The 20486-nt window shown below is 43.2% G+C and overlaps 1 protein-coding gene across 1 annotated transcript in view; it reads left to right on the top strand.

Moving 5' to 3' along the window:
• The window catches only part of FLT1 (fms related receptor tyrosine kinase 1), a 159265-nt gene that overhangs the window by 58133 nt on the left and 80646 nt on the right, over positions 1–20486 (top strand). Inside the window, exon 11 of the mRNA XM_033104221.1 lies at positions 17741–17855. Coding sequence (XP_032960112.1) covers positions 17741–17855 — 115 coding nt within the window. The remainder of the gene's footprint in view (positions 1–17740; positions 17856–20486) is intronic.

The raw sequence follows: 20486 nt of genomic DNA, 5'->3' as shown, positions 1-20486 counted from the left end.
ATTTCGAGTTACATAGTAATATATTTGCATAGTGGTATCTGTGTGTGATCATCAAAAGCGATTATATCACTACTAGATCGCCGAATAGTCGTTTCATTGAATATCATTTCATTATAACACTGATGAGAAAAGATGGAAAATCTGTTCTGGGCCGGGGTGTCTGTGTGTGGTGTTTGGCCACTGTCCCCATGTTTGTGTGGGTTTTCTCTGGGTCCTCCAGTTTCCGCCCCCATCCCAAAGATGTGCGTGTGAGAGGAAGTGGCGTGTCTCCACTGTCCCCGTGTGAGTGGGTGTGAGGCCCTGTGACGGGAGGGCGTCCTGTCCCGCCTGGCGCCCTGAGCTGCTGTGATGGGCTCCATTCACTGCAACCCTGAACTAGAATAGTGGGTGGAAAATCATTATCTCAGTTGTGTTTATTCATCTTTTTAAAATGGATATAGAGACCACATTTATTCCAATGTTTAATATTAGAAGTGTTTGGGGTCTTCACTTAGAAGTTTGCTGACGTTTTTTGTGACCAGAAATATACCACGAGGACTTAACTCTTGTTTCTGTCAATCAGCGTAGGGTAAAACTGGTTTCCTTGTACGTCGTTTCATTTAAAATCACAGTTTCCAAGAACCTATGGACGATGTTAAGTGAGGACTTACTGTACACACGTTACTCTTGAATACGTAAAATAATTCTTGGTATTTAAATTTTAGGCTCTTGTTAGATGGTATATCTTTACATGGACACAACCAAAGCATTAGTTTAGTTCTGAGGTCAGAACATGTTTAAGTAGTTCCAAATTATTATTGGTTAATGTATCTAAGTTAATATGGCCAGCTGGTTAGTGTATCTAAGTCAAAGAGGTTCAGACTTAACTCAAAAATGTATGGTTTTCTGAAGTTCAATAAATACATATTTAAAAACTGTCAGAACTACTGCTCAATTAGTTCATCTTTATGGATATTAAGAACTACAAATGAATTTAACAGAAATTGCCTCCTTTTAAAAAACAACATGGCAAACTGCCAAGCTATGCTTTAACTGAATGACATTGTGGTTTCTGATTCACCTAGAATTTTTTCTTATAAAACATTAGGAAAAAAAGATGGGGAAAAGGTGGTCACTTTTCAACTCATGTACCTAATGAGCTGAGAGGAAATGGAGCAGGATCTTTCCCCCTTTTACTTTTCTGCATATTTGGGTGGTGAAGTAGAATATTTCTTTTGAATTTTTAATAACATGAAAATAAGTTATTATCACTGAATGAGGTGGAATTTGGGATTTTTCTCATCCTTAGCAACTGGCAGAGACTTCTAAGTAGATATTCCTAAACTTGACCCTCTACTGGGCGTAAGGCTAGGTGGTGGCCTGCTTCAGAGTGGTAAGCTTACAGTACCTTTCACATGTGTGTCATGTACAGCTTCTGTTCCCAGAAAGTAACTATGCACACTTTATAGAGAGACTATGGGGGTCTACTGAAGTCACGTGTCTGGGAAAGGTACGGAGTGCCAAAGAAAGGCAAGGCTGTAACTATCACTAACATTGCAGTCAACTTTTAAATAAAGGGCCCCAAAACTTTTAAGGAACTGGAAAAGAATTTTCTCCCTACTATACAGCTAGTTTCACAACAGTGAGAATTTTTAACAAACATTTCTGAGAAGTGAACACAAACTGTGGAGAGGAAAATGGAATTTTGCTGTGCTTTACAAATAGAAATTTAGCAGGTCTGGGTTGTCGAATTGAGGAAAATATAACTTAGGACTTTCCAGAAGATGAAAAATGAAGGAGATGTAGATGAGTTAGGCAACAGTAAAAGAACAAACAAAAGTGTGTAATGAGGGAATGAAGTCACTGTCCCAGTTTGTGTGGCCTGTCCCATTCACTTGTTTCCCGTCACAGGAGCAAGTGGTTCCGGCGTGTGGGTTGGCTGAGGCTGGGATGGGCAGAGTGAGAACTAGGAGAGCTGCCCCCTGCTCGGCGGGTCCACATTAGAGTTCTAGAACTTCTCCCCCGGCTTTGAAGAACAAAGTAGGACCACTAACCTGCCCGTGCTGCGAGCTGGTCTTTGTCCCATAGTCCCTGCTGGTTTTGCCACAGTGCTGGTCCCTCTCACAGGAAATACTGTCTGGGTAAGGTTGCCCACAGCTAGGAGGCTGGTCTGCAAAAGAACAATAACTACACCGGACTGGAGGGAAGGGCCTTTCTTTGGGGAACGGAAGGAATGGATTTGAGGAGCCCAGGATGGAATGGGGAAAGGACGGTCTTGGCATAGTTCTCCAGATTTGTGCTCCAGCTCACCAGTTACATTTTCTCTGTTAGAATCAAAGATGTTGAAGGATGACTGTTGTTCACGTGTGCTTGAAAACCAAGGAGCCCCTCGGTCACTGACTGGCCGACTGGCTGTCCAGTCATCTACTCCCCGCGAACACAAGCGTGGTGAGCGGGCTTCTGCAGGGTCATCCTTTGTGACCGACTCCATTACCTCAGCTCACCAACCCCACTAGTGTGCACTCTACCTGCTCGTCTTTTCTTTTTGAAACGAAGGCCTGCTTTGAAAATGTTGACGGTGGTTGAGCCTTTTCCACAGGGAGGTTCAAGGCCTGCAGCCTTATATTGCAGCTTTGTTTTTGGATCATGCATGTTTTAGATCACAGGCCGCTTTCATTGTCTCTCCCATCCAACCATCACAAACGGTCATCTAAAGGTAATAAATAGCACTGATAGATTATAATAGAGCTTGCAACACCTACTGTGTTGTTCTCCTTTGATAAAAAAAAAAATGTCAGGTATATCGGGTTCACTGTGAACATCTCATTTTCTTCATCGGCTATCCGTGACCACCAATAAAAATATGTAGCAAGAAACTTCTGCTACTTCTGTTGTGTTAACACTGCTCATGCGTTTTACACATTATTGGTATGCAGGCTCAATATACTGTCAACTACCTGCTTATCACTAATGTTTATTGGGCACCAGCCGTGTCAAAAGTTAGACACACACCATTTGTCTGCAGCATTTGGTTTAGTTACATAAGCTCAAATGTATATGACGATTACTTATTCTATCTCTGTATGTAGCCGTAGGGTATCTATGCCACCGGCTCAGGGATGGAGACCTGAGAATCAAGGAAATGGGTTCTATTCTTGGCACAGGCCCTGACTTCTGGGTGACCTTGGCTGGTTATTTAATCTGTGCTTCAATTTCCCCTTCTGTAAATGGTAACTGCCGTGCTTCCCTTTTCCTATAATACACAGCTATTAATGAGGGAAACGAAGAAATCACTTACATTTACGTTTTCTTCTTTCAGAAATGCTTGAAATAATTTCCTAGTTGTTGCACACTGATAGTTCCCTTCTGCTTCTTATAAATTATAAAGCAGTTTGACCTGGGGAGTCAAACTGCTTTATAATTTATAAAGATCAGTGCCAAATTAATGGGAAAAAATCAATTTATGAAAGTGGAACAGTGGTAAAAAAAAAAAGTCTTATATGTAAGTATGTATTCTTGGGTACAGAATTGACTCAGTAATTATCATGTCAGGATTTACCCATTAAGGAAAAACAATGCAGCAGCTCTTCCATCATTGGTATCCACCTATATTTTCTTCAGTGCTGACCGGGCGGGCCTCCCTTTGTCAGTTTTGGCCCAGCTCATACAAATGAAGACATTATTATTCTTTGCCCAGTAGCCCCCAAAGCTTGCTTGCTCTATTTGGTCCTTTGCTAAAATAAGGAGGCCCTTCAGATGCAAAAAAATGTCATTGGATTCTCAACTCATGGAATGTGAAGAGGGGATAGAGCATTCTTTACTTTCTTAGCTAAAATGGTGGATTTTCTAAGAAAAACCTAATAGGCATCCATGGAATCTCAAGGAACTGCTTCCACAAATCTAAAGGAAGGCAGACCTGGAGTCTCAAGTAATTCCATGCTTTAGAAGTTGAACAGAAAATAATATTCTCTGCCACACAATTTGATGTCCTGTTTCTGAAACGCTCTTCATCGGCCCTAGCAATGGAGTCCCATGGGGCATCTAGAGAAAGCTGACCAGTATGGGAGTACGTGTGGTTTGCTGGGGTTTGGGGGGTGGTGGGGGTGGAGAGTGGCCTACAAAATTAGGGAAGGCAGAGGCATCTAGAAACTCTGAGATGGGCTTGCTTAATTGCATTTCTCTATTGTTTATGTCAGCAAATTGGCAAAGAAAGGAAGGCCTGAGTTATTAGGGATGTGTTAGGGGTGTGTTAGGTCATTTGGGAGAAACCTGGTTTTGTGTATCAGTGGGGTATGTAAAATTAACAGGACGAAGACAAAACAATTGTTAATGGTACTTAATTAGAAATGTACTCAAGGACCCACATTTAATTGACTGCTAGCATGAATGGATTATTTTTATGCTGAAACAGTCTTCTGTCCTGTATTCTATTTTCTATCTACAAAATGAAAGTTTTAACCATTTACACATTGAAAAAAGTCAACATTTCCTGGAAGCTAAGTGAAGGTCTGAGGAAAGCTGTCACTGAAGAAGACCTCTTTTGGAACTATGGTCACATACTCCATGTTTTAATCTTTATTACACTCCTCTTAAGTAAACATATAATTTGTATCGCTGTGTCTCCATATGTTCTCTGCAGTGGGTGTATGGTGGGCGGACTCAAACCAGGTATGCCACAGAGAATTTTTTTTAAAAATTGAATCAAAATGGGGACTTGAAAGACCACTTCACCAAACACCACTTTAGCAGAACTTCAGGCTTAAACAAACAAGCGACTAGATCTGGCCATCTTCTGCAGGAGGCTTTCATCACAAGCCAAAAGTGGATGTTCACTTACTAATGAGAAACGTCTCGCTTTTTTGTTACATAATTACTGGGTGAGGAAGTACATGCTGCCCAACGTGAGTGTTCAGACAACGGCCCTCGTTAATATTTCATACAAAGTCCTGAAAACAGAGCATGAGTTCATGTGCCAAATGTTTCTTTGCCACTTTTCTATGCTTTGTGAGATCTTCCTCCCCCCACCGCTCTTCATAGCTATACAGTGAGTGTGATGAGTAATCATTTCTTTGTAATTAACTGTCTCCTATAATTGCTATCAAACATTTATTTCATTACGTGTTTAAATAAAACCAAAAGGCTGAGTCATCGGGTCACAGGAAGGCAACGCTGGATGGTTTTTGCAGGGATAATTTGACCAAATTCAGTGTAGCTTCCCAGGATTGGGAAGGCCACACGGTAGCCACACACAGTTTGGGAAGATTAGCAGAACGTCTCAAGTTTCCTTTGGCCATAGTCACAGATTTTAAAAAACAGAATGGGCATGTTCATTACTGACTCTAGAAACTGATGTTCTGACACGAGATCCCCAGGCAGTAGAGAAATAGGACAAATCACTTATAAAATCTACATTTTAATTCTATCACCAGAGACACGGTAGGCTGTTTCTTGAAATATGGACTCTAGTCTGTGGTTTTAATGTAACTTTACTGCCTTTTTAGGTGAAAAAGCAGAACCTGGTGGGTGGACTGAGAAGATGGAAAGAGTGTGATGGATTGAGACTATGGCCCAGGTAGGGCCTTATAATAAGCTTCAAGTCACTAGACCTTGTTTCTTCGTACTTTTCTAGAAGCCTCGTAGGATGTTTTATCACCTTGAATGCAGATGTCCGCTTGATAACTGTAAGAGTTAATCAGTGAGCCCTTCCTAGTGCCAAAGCTGTGTTTCTCCCTCTATATACATTATCCCTAACCTGTACAATAATTTTACCTAATGGACATAATTTCCCCACAAGGAAATGGAAGCTCAGAAAGTTATTTCTCAGGTGTTTTCAGATCATGGAATAAAAGAGGTTAAGTAGGTTGGCATTTCAGAAGGTTCCTTTTCATTGGTGTCCCACGGGACCCCTCAAAGTGGACCCCTGTGGGTTCCTAAAGGAAGGAGCGGAAGTCCTTGAGGACAGGTTTGGGGGAGCAGTGGCCTAACCTATTGGGTTTAGTCTTGTCCCCAGTGAGCCCCTAGAGTCCACCTGTTGAGTTACAGTTGAGCTGAGGGTGGGAGAGGAAAGGAAAAAGAGGCTTGCAGCAATCAAGAGAATTTGACTCACATGTCAGAATTTCTTTGCGAACCACTGATGGCCGGCTGCTGGTTCAGGCCCCAAACCTGCAGGTGGGAGTAGACCCTGTGACCAGGTATAAACCCGAGTGGGACAAGCAAGTCTGAGTAAGACCGACCGCATGAGGGCACCAAGTCACAGTTCATTCGGCACTTGCACTGTGGTCCTTTCCCCTCATGGTACTGTCCTGTCCCCCTCTGACCGTCTCACCACGGCAGGGGTATTTGATCTCCGGCAGGGAAGTCCCACTTCCTCGTTTGTTGCTCAGGATTATTTTTTGGGATTAACATTCAGCAAGCACTCAGCCCTCAGTTGGCCTCACAAAGCTCGTGGATGTCTAGGTGAGAGATGTGGGAGAGTAATGAAAGGAGATGAAGAAGGAGAGGGCCAAAGGATAAGAAGAAAGCAATAAGGGTATCCAGTCCATACAGTTGTTGAGTGAACAAAATGAGGAGATGGAGGCTGCAAATGTCAGCCTCGGCGTGCCTTCGTTTAGTCACTTTGAATGACTAATTAACTCACTTAGAATTAAGGAGTTTTAGAGATTAAAAAAAAAAACAACAAACGTGCTTCATAGATGGGGAACTGAGGCTCAGAGATAAACAGTTACCTCTCACCTCACAGCTAGTTAACAGCAAGCCCAGGACCAGACCCACGTCTCCGATTCCTTATTTACTATTCCTGTTCATTCTTATTTCCACCATCACATGGTACCGAATCTCATGGAAGGTGCTAATATTCGGGTTGAATGAACGAACCACCGTGGTTTCAGTGGATGGTGGGTGGTAAGTGCTGCCGTTGAGAGGAAGCTCCGGGTCTGAGTCCTAAAGCTGGTGGGTAGTAACTGGAATGTTAAACGGAGAGAGGGAACACGGTGACAGAGTGCCGTGAGGACAGGAATGGGTTGTGGAGCTGAAGAGGACGTGCTTGACGAGGACGTCGGCTGGCTCGTCGGATTTGGGTTGAGAAAAAAATAAAAACCGAAACTGGAAAGGTAAAGTTGGACTTGATGTGGAATTTCTTGAATGGGGCTGAAAAGTTGAGCCAGTCAGTCATCCTGCTCGGCTTCCCTGTGATGCCTGGGTCCTGGGCCATCTGTTTACCATGGGCCCGCCCTGTCGTTCTGACAGACTGACGGACTTTTAGACTTGTGGTGGTCTTGTTCCCATCGCATGTCTTTAGCATGTGTTATGTGCATTGTATCCCCGAAACTCTGCCTTCCATGTGTGCAGATCACGAGCCTGGAATCCAAGAACTTGTATTGTCGCCCAGTCTTTTCAGAACGTTATATGGGTGCCTATTATCCCACTTTCTAAGGTCTTTGGTGTTCCATCTGCCTTTCAATGATTTCTCATCCCTGAAAATTATGTAATGTGATCACTGCTTGCTCCCTTGAGAAATCCTCTCTTGTATGAAAAAGTCTTTGGATAAGTAAGGGGAGAAAACCAAAAATGGGGATTTAGAGACTACATAGTGCCAAATGGGAAATACGGCTAGTAAAAGGCTCTATGGCGTAGGATTTCTTCTGTTTTTTCTTTTCTTTATAGCTGAGTGTTATTAAGCACTTATCTGCAGGATTTTAAGTGCTTAATATGCGCTTTATATGTATCTCATTCAGTTATTACAGACCTTCTGTGAGGCAGAAGCTATTATTATTGCCTTTTTCTAGATGAGGCACAAAGTTCAAGTACCTTGTTAGGAAGCCAGTCCCGGTTTACACGTCAGGGACCATAAATGAGTGGCCTTCTAGCACGTTCATCATCAGGCACTCTATTTGTCACAAGTAGGATTGGTTCTGTAACAACTACTTAGACATTAACATGGGTAATTTTGGGTCAAAAGCTCATGATCCAGAAAGCAAATATGTTTTGAAAAGCCTGTGTTATGACATCAAAGCCAACTTGCAAAGTGTTAGGAGGCAGAAAGGCAATAGTCTGGAGTTTAAGGAAATGGGCGCTAGAGCCTGAATCCTGCTCTAGCACCTGCCACCATCTGCCAGCTGTGCGATTCTGGGCAAAATAAACCACCTCCCTGGGTCTGATTTCCTGCTCTGTATGACAGAAATAACAACACCTGCGTTGTCAGGTTGTCTAGGGGAATTAAATGAGCTGATTACATATGAAGTACTTAGCCCAGAGGCTGGCGCATTGTGCGTGCTAAGATTGTTTGCTGAAAGTTCAGTGTTTTAGGTTGCTCAGGGGCTGTCCACTGCAAAGCAACTTCCCTCTGAGGTGGCATCACACGCACTAACTAGTATCCTGTGAAGTTGACAATAAGCTGACAAAATGAGCCATACTGTTAGGTGAATGTTCTCCCAGGAAGCAGGCCTGCGTCTCTGGACTGGTCTTCTGACTGTGGTGATTGACTCCAAAGAAATTAAGATGGGACCAGAAATGGTAGGATTTTCAGATTATTTGGGAAATTAGAGAAGTTCTAAAATCCTGGATCTCCTCATGTTTATGAATTCTGCCTCAGCTATCCAAATGCTCACTGACCCAAGTCTTGTCCAGCCGAGAGTAGCACATCTGCTCGACTCTCACTTTTGTGCTCAATTATAGTCTAATACTTTTTCATGTATTTGACTTTCAATAAACAAATGTATATGTTCCCTTGTAGCAGAAGGAACTAGATTTGGTACTCCTTTCAGGGGACATGATTTTATTCTTCAACGGAATGTGGGTGAACAAATTATTTTCTATCTACCATGATGCTAGTAATTCTGAGCCCGTATTTTTGCCTACCCTTGAAGAAAGGAGACCATTGCTGGTTCGTTTTCTATTTCCTATTAGATCAGAAGATGCTTCTCCACACGTCACATCATTGCCTGAGGTGAAACTGTCCATGACTCTCAGTTTGTCAGATGCTGATACTGCTGTGATGAGTTTGTCCAGGTCCCCGTCAGATCCCCTGTCTTCATTAATACCCCTCGATGTGAACGAACAGGCACTTACAGTGGTGGCACAGTGCTTAGCTGAGGGGATATGTGTGAGGTCATTTGAGGGTCAGTAATGCCCCGTTTTTCAGCACGTTTGAGGCAAGTGATGGATGGCAGGGTTGATGCCTGACATGAGGTTGAGTCCACATCCAATCAGGCCAGGATCAGGGTTCACTCTTCTCCCCAGGCAGTCACCTGAGTGGCAGACATGCGCTCTTACTGTTCACCAGGTGTGTGGTCTTAAGTAGCTCTTGATCTAGTCGGACAATAAAATGACAGCTGACATTAATGATCTGTCTGCCGTGTGCCAGGAGCTGTGCTAAGCATGTTACATAAGTTTACTCATTTAGTATGACCCTAATGTTTGCTGATGCAAAAGGAGCTTTAAATTCTTTCCCTTCTGTTTGTTTTTTAATCCCTGTAATAAAACTAGTAAGACACGGTAACATGGGGTAGCTTCTTTTGAGTTGGCAGTGTTAAGAATGCATTCATTGCCAAAGAATTTGACACGGTTCACAAAAAGTACAATAAATAAGTGAGCAAATCTGGATGAAAGGAGAAAATGGGATAGGCCTAGTATGGAGACATGGCTCACGATGTTCTACTTTCTTGTTGTGGGGAAAGGGTGTGTGTGGGGGGCAGATAGAGAGACAGAGAGAGAGAGAGAAATGAAATAGACATTTGCAAGATAGAGGAACCCATCAGGTAAAAACAAACCAAGAGAAGTCCAGCCTTTAGGGAACTGTGCCCAGAAAAACGGTCTCTCCTCCCCTACTCTGGGGTGAGCCAATGAACTCCACAACCACATTTCCACTCGCGGGAGTGGGGCAGGACTGGGAATTATCACGCCCCTCAGTGGTGAGCGCTGACATAACACCAACGCAGAACTTGAGATCTTGAGGGCTGAAATGATCCAATGACTTCAGAACTATTCAAGAGATTGAAACTTCTGAGCAGTTTTCTATGAGTCTGATTCTCACAGTCGGACTTCTGCTAACCAGGGTTACATAACCAGCAAGTTATGAGCCATGATTTGAACTCAGGTCTGACTAGCTCTGGAATTTATGATCCTTTGGCTAAACTGTGATTTCCCACCCCCCTCCCTGAAGGCATTCTGGACCTTTCCGTACTGACCGCTGTGTAATAAGTAATCTGCTCTCTTCCTTTTCATGAGAACAAAATGTAGCATTCTTCCCTGAGTGAGTGCAGTTAATACCTTCAGACTCCTTGAATGTGTCAGAGTAAAGGATATTTGCAGCCACGCCTAACATTTCCCTAAAGATTTCTTTTTATCAAATCACCCTTCCTCAGCTGACCAGTCTTTCACTAAGCAGAAAAATGGATGAACAGAATAGGTGTTCTCTTTGAGGCCCGTATCTGGGTGTAACCCAGTAAGCACCCACCCTCTTAGCCTCCCGCTCACCCCGCTGTAGGGCTGGAAGCGGCCTTGGCCTTTACAGATTCTGTCAAAGAGGGAGTCAGAGTCGGGCAGCGGATCACTGGAGCTCTCGGTGGAAGCAAGCAGGAGAGCGGAGGAAGGAAAGCAGAGGCCGGGAAGAAGGCCTTGCCGTGAATGTGAATGGACCACGGGCCTCGAGAGCAGGAAGCGGTGCAGGCCAGGGCGTTCACGGAAAAGCTCTTATCTAAACAGAGGTGGCCAGGACGCTGGAGCACCTCCACCATTGTCCAGGGAGCTGACCCACAGCCCGCAGTCCTCGAAAAGTCTTGTCCACTCCCCCCTCTCCATTCAGACAAGAAGTAATTTTCAGTATGGCTCCAAGGCGTCACAAGGTCTCTCGACTGCATAAGAAAGACACTCCTCCAGAATCCCCTCAGCCTGACCCGGAGGCCCAGGTCCCTTTCCTGCAGCAAAAGGAGCAGGAACCATTCTGTCTAAACACTCCTTCCAACGCTATGCCGTTTTCTGGCAGCATCCTCTCCCCTATATTGTTTCATTTGTTTTAAGAGAGTGTGAGAGGAGGGGAAAAGATAGTGTTTGCGGATTCTATTAATCTGATGGCTCAGACACACGATCGCTGATGTTTTGACACAACACCCGCGGTAGCCGAGGAAAGTTTACGTCAGGCGCTGCTACAGGATGGCGCACCGTGCAGGGGACCAGCCCTGGCCGTGCCCTCTGGCAGGCTTCCACAGGGTCTTTTCTTTCCTTTCTATTTGTTTGAAAGACATCTTACAGCCTCGGTTTGGTCTTTATGACTGCTCTACCCCTTTGTTTCCTAACTTGAAATGATTCAATGTTCTGTACAAACAGATTCTAATCACGGTTAGCACGTGCTGTCCAATCTCATTAAACAGATAAGCAGAGTCCACATATGAAATCCTCAGATTTCATCATCCAAAACAGAGAGAAGGAAGTTCTCTGTCTTGGGACTTTGTTGAGCTTTCTAGAGGCTCTGCCCCCACCCCCCAATAGATGTGCTTTAATTATAAATGTATAATTTACTCCTAGGCAATGGCTCAGGCTCCAACAGGGCAGCCACTGGGTGCTGGGGTGCTCAGCTCCCCACGGCGCTCCCCCACCCCCACCCCCACCCCTGAGGCCTGCTATAAAGGTATTGGAGTTGGTAATAAAACAGGCTAGCTTCATCTCAGAACATGTTATGGGGTCATGCAGACAGAGTAAGTTAACAGAGAAATTAAAAGATTATGAAACAGTTGGATTTTTGATTGTGTTGCAAAATTTTTAAAAATGATAAAATTCATCGGCCAGTAGAAAGCCAAGAGTTCCTATAATTTTAGCACCAAAACATTTTTAGGACCAAAACTAACCAGAATTTATGTCAAAATGTAATTATAAAGTATTCTCCTGCCCCCCCCAAAGGCCTGGGGGCTTCCCAGTCTTGAAGGCAGTCTGTCATCTGTCTTGGTGTCGGCCTTTGTAGCCGTTTGACTCAGGGGACCCCCCCAGACCTTTCGCTCGGACTGGCCACTCCGAGCCACACTGGCCCTGTGAGGCGCGGGGCAGAGGGTTGGGGGCTCCTTGGGAACAGAATGCGTCGGGGGACGGAATGAGCTCTGGTGTGATGGAAAGCGCTAGAAAGATCTGGGGTCCAGTCCCAGGGCTACTTTCTCTGTAAATCTGAGCAGGGTATTTGATTGTTCGGAGTCTCTGTTTCCTTTGGTGAAAGAATTTGTGAAATTGGGCTCACAATACCTGCTTCATCGGGTGACCGTGGGAATATGTTGAGCTTAAATGTGCACAGCTCCTAGCCCGGGCCTGGCATGTTAACTGCCCAGGACCACCAAGTTTACCTTCAGCCAGCCAAGAGCCAGAATTTAGGAGAACAGAGATTTTTGAAAGAAAGGTCAACTTTATATTATTTACCATCAGGTGAAAGGCGATCCTAAAAAAAGAAAAAATATATCTTAAAATTTGGGTTTTGAGAGACCTTTTTGAATTGGGGTGGTTATTAAACTTGCTAGAAATCTCTTGCTAGAAAGGCTAAATGAAGGATTGAATCACGTTAACTAGTTCTTCAATCTAGCATTTTCTCACATGAGAGCGTCACTTCAAAGAAAACACAGATACTAACCACCAGTGGATAAGCTCAGCCAGCTGGACTCTCCCTTTTGATTCTACCAGAGGTAGAATCGAGCTCCAAAGGAAGGAGAGCACCAGCTCTGTGTTTTAGGTGGGGGAGGGGAAAAAAGGCAGGAGGGATGAAGAAAGTCTGAAAATCACAATTGTTCAAAGCACAGGGGAACGAACACAAAAGGGTCACTTTGGGTGCACACTGTGCGTTGTATTTCCTATGCTGGATTTGTCAAGGTGACCGGGAGTTGAGTTCAGAAACTGGAATGACAGAGTGAGCTCTAATAGAAACTGATTGGAGCCCACGCATACATTGGACACTGAGTACATTGTGGTTGTGTATGATGAGAGTCGTTTGCCAAATGTTGGAAAGAAGCTGACCATGTTATGCAAAAAAGGGCCGAAAAGACTTAAATCCCCAAAATAACGATATTTTGTTAGGGAATATTTGAGAAGCCCTTTCTTCCATGTACGAAGCACTGACGTATAACATTTTCTTGTTATATGCTGATATACATATGGATATTGTGTTACATATGGTGTAAGGGTTAAGTGCACAGATTCTGGAATGAGCCAGAACTGATTATGAGTCTTGGGTAATTTACTTACCCTCTCTAATCCTTAGTTTTCATTTCCCTTAAAAAGTACCTGCTTTTTAGGGTGATGTATAGATTAGTGAGACAGTGTATATGAATTGCCTAGTGCACAGAAAATATAATCCTTATTAGAGCAGAGAATACTACTCCACAGGGTATAATTATTACAGCCTAGGCTGGTTAGCTTTCCTGTTGGGATCAGCAGTTAGTATTGTCAAGACTGTAGGTCTGAGCCCGGTTTTGGCTTTGCCTTTTTCTGTGGCCCCAGACTGCCTTCATCCGTCTCTGGTCGCAGAGGAGCCAACTAATTATGAGTGTAAAGGGAACGTGGCAAACTCATCGCCAGTACAGGAGAGTCATCCCAGAGCATGTGCGTCAGGATGTCGTCTCCACCTATGGAGGGGGGTTTCTTCCCATCAGGTGTCAGGGAAGAAGCCTGGCCATTCAGACCAGACGGGAGAAGCCCACAGAGATGACGCGGCACATGCAGGGTCTCAGCTCCATGTGTCGGATACGTAACTGGCTGCTTTCTTTTAATTTATTTATATCAATCTCTAGTCCGAAACTAATTTGTTTCAACTCCAGAGCAATCGACGAGATGACATGAAGTACACTCTTACCCCGGAAATTTTTTTTCCTCGATGGTTATAAATACCTCTCTGCTATTGTACTTGGCATACGGCATGCAAATGGAGGTCGGAGTCCTGAAGCTCATTAGAAAAGGGACATTGGCCTGGAGCAGGGAGAGGACAGCGTGGAGCGGAGGCTGATAACAGTGGCCTTGTCCAGAATAGTGCCTGGGAGCTTTCTTATCTCCCTTTGGCAGGAGGTGCTGTGGGCTTCCTGTGCGAAATCAGGCCCGAATGCTGCTTTCCTCTTGTTGTTCGGCTTCCTCCCCCCTCAAGACGGTTCCCAGCACAGCGATTATCTTTGCATCTTCAAACATGGCACAATCTACTTCCTTAAGAGCTTGATGTATTCTTAAGGCTCAGGCAAACTCCCCTCCCCCTAAATCTCTTTTCAAGTGCTGTTCGAGAGTCAGGCTCCTAAATGACATTCTATTTTTATGGTTCCAATTACAAAGAGGGAAAAATAACAGTCCCCAAATTAGAAAACAGCCACAGAATCTGTCCTTTTCGTTTGGAGGTCCCTGCGGTAGCCTAGCCTATAGTTGCCATACTGGGCTTGTGCTCAGTAATTGCCCTTAGACTGACGGGCGGGGGTGGGGGTCAGAGGTTGGCAGCCCCAAGGGAGCTCACAGACTGCAGTTCCCCGGGAAACTCCTAGACTTGCTTTACTCCAACATACTCTTTGCGAGTGTGAAATTATGATAAGCTCTTCAGTCTAAGGCTTCCCTTATCTTTTTCACTTCTTTGGGGAGAAAAGAATGGAATTAAAGGACTTCTCTTCCAGATACAAGTGAATTTCAGCTGTTTGATGTTACAATAGCAAGTACACATGCCCAGGTCTAATACAGGGATGCACATGTGTACAGAGGTGTACACGTGTCACAGCCCCCACATACCTGTAATGTATATGTACATATATGCGCTCATATATATACTGCGTGTGTGTGAAAGATGTGAGGTCAAAGAGTAGTTCAAGGTATGGATGCTGTAGTCAAGAAAATGGAGAATAACAAATAATGAAAAACAGGGCAAAATGACATGATTTTAAAACATCATTAAAATGCCTCAAGTAAAGGAGAAAGTCTGTAATTTCTCTTTGGCTCAGTTTTCGCTGCTAATGAATAGAGTTCAAATGTTCACTAACTTTACCTGATGATCATAAACAACACTAGCTGATAGAAATCACAGAAATTCCTTAAGGCGTGCTCACTCGTGTTAATTCTTTTTAAAATTTTAAATCTTACAATCTCATTGTAAAAACAGACATTTTAAAAACATTTGGGGGAATCTGATAGATAGGCCGGGTAAAAACAACACCAAGGCATTACTGCGAATTCTAGTAGGTGTCATGTTATTAAACTAGAAAATGACGTATTTTCTGAGATATGCACAGAAAATATGTAGGGCAAAAATGACATGATGTCTGGGATTTGCTTTAAAACACTTCACAAAAGAAAAAATAAAAAGGAATAAGGGATAGTGAAACAAATGTGGGAAGATCTTGATAACTGTTAAATCTGGGTGATGGATATAGGGGGGTTTTTGACAACATGTCTCTATCAGTATGTCTGAAAATAACAAACGAATGGAAACTCTTACTAGAAACCACAGATCAGTACCTCATGCCTGTTGTTGGTACGTTTCCGCGTATGGAGTGCCACTACCCGCTAGGCCCTTGCTTCACTCGGAGGACAGAGTGAATAAGTCCATGAGACCCCGCGTGCCTCGGGAGCATTAAATGGAAACTTAGAAAGTGGGGCATGGAGGGCCTACAGGGCAGCGCCCAGGAGGGGAGACTGATCGGAAGCCGCCATAGTTTCCTATGCTCGAGTCCTTCCTCAGCTGCAAGACCAGGGAGGGACCGCCATGGAGCTGTCTTCTGATCCCTGCCGTCCCTGCCGTCTTCCCTTCTTTCTCACTTATTGTATCCTCTCACCTCTGTCTGACCGAAGTCATTGCTGCCCTCGGTTACTTAAGGTCAACCACTCATTCCTTCTAGAAATTGACTGTAAAGTTCCTCTTGATTTCAAAATTTCCAGAATCTGCCCAAGACATGTACAAATTAGCGCCCAGCAAGCTTTCTGCTCTCCACAAATTCTAGTCCAGCAGGTAACAATACAAAGTGCAATGAAATGGTCACGGTGCAAGTAATCGTAACACACAACACTTCAGGTAACCAGGAAGCAGAACAGGTGGCCGAAGGGGCTCTAGGTACACAAGCCAGGCTTCTGTGGGCACTCGTTCCCCCTACCTGCTCAGGCTGGCAGAAAAACACAAGCCTCGGGAGCTCAGATACATTTTTGAGGCCCCTAAAATACCTCTCTGTATATCTGCACTGTGTCTCAAATAAATCCATATTTAAATCTCAAAGAATTGTTCAAGGTGGACTTGCTACAGGCTCACTGAGGGGTTCTGACCCTGAGAGACAGCAGGGAGCTGCTTAGAGAAGCTCAGGGTGTCCCGTCAGCGGTAACTACTGAGTGAAGATGGGCGGAGGGGAGTCAGGGTGCATATGGCACACAGTGAGACACGACACTAAGAATAATCCCTACTTTTCTATGGCATCGTGAATCCACAAACCTCTGCAAGGAAATTAAGTCATTTAATGCTTATATAATCCTGTGAAACTCACAAGGCAGATACACTTTTATCCTTATTTTTTAGAGGAAGAAACTTGTCACACAGCTAGAAGTCAGGGCGGGGCTGGGACTGAGGTCCCCTGATTCCTGCTTCAGGAGTCTTTGAACCTGCGAACCACACCACAGATTGACCAGAACAAGGGGCTTCAGCAGGGTTACGGCTGGAAGAGCAGGTAGCGAATGCCCTGTGGATGGGCATACCCTGTGGGCACAGCCAGCCGAATGCCCTGTGGACGGCCTTGACTGTCAGACAAGGAAGCCTGGCTTTCTTCAGTACAGCTGAAGCTCTTGTTGGAAAACGGATTCCATTATAAACCAGAACAGTCAGGGGGTTGGTCTGGCAGCAGTTTTGTGGGTGTTGGAGGAGTGGGAAAAGCCAGCTGGCAGCAAGACCAGTTAAGATACTACTGCACTGCCCATGTCAGAGTGGACTTAAGTGTCTTTTTGTTGTTTGGGTTTTTTATTCATGTAGAACATAAGATACATAAATATAATAAAAGATCAATAAATATTTACACCAATGATTTCAGTAGTAAGCCATATGAAAACAAGCTTACTGATAACGATGTGTGTCTGAGAGAACATGCTACCTTCCAGATGTAGGTCAAAATCTCTCTTTAAAATGGCAGTCTGGTTGCCAGTTTAAAATAAGAGGGAGTTTTGTGGACTTTTAGAAACAAAAAAGAACCTTAAAGATAAAAAATTTCAACATCCTTACTTTATAATTAAACACGTGAGGCCTGAGAAATTAAAGAACTTGCCATGATACCACAAAACTCGAAAAGAAATAGACGGAACATAGTAACTGTTCCATGATGTGTTTTCATATACACCTAATTAGCCCTGGAAAAAATTAGCTGCATAATGGATTATGATTCTGATTAAAAGCCAGCCTTTTGTAGATGTAAAATTCTTATTTCCTTGGGGTTTTTCATTCATTAACATAACTTTACTTTTTTTTCCCTGTGTTTGCATGCTACCTCCACCAGGAATTAATTAAAATCTAGATAGTACATTTTCTAATTTATGCATTTTTATTTCATATTTAATATTTAGAACAGGAAGGATGTGTGGAGATACACTGGTGTGGGTTTTTTCAGATCAGGCAAAATATATTTGTTATCTTTAAGTTCGGAGGATGGATTTTGGGGAAAAAGATCCAAGGGAAAGAAACAAAATGTGTGCCTTTGTTACCTGAGGACTTATCCAGTGGTTTTCTTTGCACCTGTCACCATGGGCTGGACCATGCTGCAAAACAACGTAATGATGACTTATTTTTTTTACAAAAAAATAGGTATGACTTTTGCTCCAATAATGAAGAATCCTTTATCCTGGATCCTGACAGCAGCATGGGAAACAGAATTGAGAGCATCACTCAGCGCACAGAAGTAATAGAAGGAAAGAATAAGGTATTCTTTTTTAAAAATAAGCATTGGGATATTTATTCTAAAAACGCACACACACCAAACTCCCAGTTCTGTGTTTGTTAGCACCAGAAGTAATTCAAATGCTCAAACAAAAATTCAGAGAAAAGACAGACAGTGCCTTCATGGACGGATGCCCTGAGACCACTCAAACTGCAGTATTCTCCCACTGACCACCCAGTTCCAAAGTAATGAGGACTCTGTGCCAATGGAAGAGACAGAACTACCTCTTGAACATGAACCTGGTCACATCGGTGGTTCTCAGCCCTGGCTGCATATTATAATACTCTCCTGATTATTATTACATTTGAATCTCTGGGTGTGGCCCAGAGTTCATAAAAGCTCCCCGGGCGATTCTAGCATGTAACCAGGACTGAGGATCCCTGCCATACATAAAGTGGGGTGGAGATAAACCAAAGCTAGTAAAGACTTAAGGCTAAAATGGAATGTTTCCCCTGCACAAAATAAATTGTTTTCCCTCTGCTTTTGCACCCTGACTGCACTGGGGTGCACAACCACACACAGTATCTCAAGATCCCCTGACCTAAGATGTACAAATCAAAACCACAAGGAGATTTTGATTACCTCATATCTGTCAGAATGGCTATTATCAAAAAGACAAGAAATAACAAGTGTTGGTGAGGATGTGGAGAAAAGGGAACCCTTGTGCACTGTGTTGGTGGGAGTATAAAATGGTGCAGCCACTATGGAAAACAGTATGGAGGTTCCTCAAAAAATTGACAGTAGAACTACTTATGACTTAGCAATTCCACTCCTGGGTATTTATTCGAAATGGAAAACACAAACTCGAACAGATACATACACCCCTATGGTCATTGAAGCATTATTTACAATAGCCAGATATAGTAACAACCCAGGTGGATGAGTGAATAAAGAAAATATGGTGTGTATATACAATGGAATATTATTCAGCCAGAAAAAAAGAATAAAATCTTGTCATTTTTGACAACATGGATGGACCCTCAGGGCATCATGCTAAGTGAAATAAGTCAGACAGAGAAAGACAAATATGATTCCTATATATGGAATCTAAAAAACAAGGTCACAGATACAGAGAACAGATTGGTGGTCGCCAGAGGCAGAGGGTGGAGGGGGGCAAACTGGGTGAAGGTAGTCAAGCTTCCAGTTATAAAACCAATAAGTCATGGGGGTGTAATATAGAGCATGATTACTCTAGTCAATAATACTGTGTTGCCTATTTGAAAGTTGCTAAGAGAATAGATCTTCAAAGTTCTCATCGCAAGGAAAGAAATTTTAACTTCTTATAGTGATGGATGTTAACTACCCTTACTATGGGGATCATTTTGCAACCTATACAAATATCAAACCACTATGTTGTATACCTAAAACGAATATAATGTTATATGTGAATTATGCCTCAATTTTCAAAACCAGAGAGAGATGTCTAACCTCCGCCTCCCTCCTCGCTCCCCAGCAGGGTCTAGCTGACGTCTTCTGCCACCCTGTACCATTCATTCTCTACTCCCTTGACTTGTACTGAGGCTCAGCAAAGCTGACACCTTGTGAACCAGGCAAAAAGTGGTGGATCTCTGACCTGGTAGCATTTCTTTTCTGTTGAATTAGTGAAAAATATGCTTTAAAATATGCTATTATCAGGTGCAGGGTAGTGATGCTTTAAAAAGGAAAGCAGATATCAAATGACTCCTTGCTGAAATGTCTCTACATGCATGTATTGATTCCACATTAATACAGCCACTATCCACTTCCGTGTGGTTATGCTATGTTATCTACGTATTTAGCTGTAGTCCTTGCATTTGGAGGCCACAAAGTAGATGACAGCATTCTCCGTGTAGGTTTTAACAATAACAACAAATAACATCTGAATTCTTCATCATGTAAAACTTTTTGACATATGCTAACGTCAACGTCATTCTCTGGCAGGCCAGCGTGCTTATCTCCATTTTAATGATAAGAAAAACTGGGGCAATAAGATGATTAAGCCCAAGTGGCAAATGAGAAACTCAAACCAAACTCTTGCTATTCCAAAACCCAGTGCTCTGCCAACTAGCCAATACAGAAACCAGTTAAGATGGTGATGGCTGGCGTGATGCTATCAGCAATCACTGGTCAAGGATTTAGGAAACGTTTTTGTAACCTGCAGTAGCTGTAGGTGGCTTACAGTTTTTCTTTAAAACGAATGAATAGCTTAAAACTTTTCATGATGTATAGCAAGGATGAGAGAGCAGTTTAATCAAATACTTAGGAAAGAGAAAATTCGATAAACTTCAAAGTTTAATTTGAGTGACACTACATTTTTTTTCAAGAGGGAAATTGCCTCAGAGTAGAAACCAAGTTAGTAGGCACAAAATAGTAGAAAATTTCAATATGCCATTGATTGTTTCAATTCACTTTGCCTTTTCCCGACCATGTCAGGTGGATGTTATCTGCTGGATATTTAAACAAGAAATCTGTGAGCTTAATTTCTGTGGTAGTTTCCAGTCCTATTTTGGTAACCTGTCCACAAATATATAAAGTAGAAAAGAAAATGGAAAATGAAAAGGCTACGGGAGGTTTCTGATTAGTGTGAACCACTAAGTAGCAACCTAACTCCATGTAGAATACCTGTGAGAAATG

Source organism: Rhinolophus ferrumequinum, chromosome 4, assembly GCF_004115265.2.
Source record: "Rhinolophus ferrumequinum isolate MPI-CBG mRhiFer1 chromosome 4, mRhiFer1_v1.p, whole genome shotgun sequence".
Taxonomy (NCBI): domain Eukaryota; kingdom Metazoa; phylum Chordata; class Mammalia; order Chiroptera; family Rhinolophidae; genus Rhinolophus; species Rhinolophus ferrumequinum.
The sequence above is the reverse complement of the archived record's forward strand: the minus strand, read 5'-3'. Positions and strand labels throughout refer to the sequence as shown.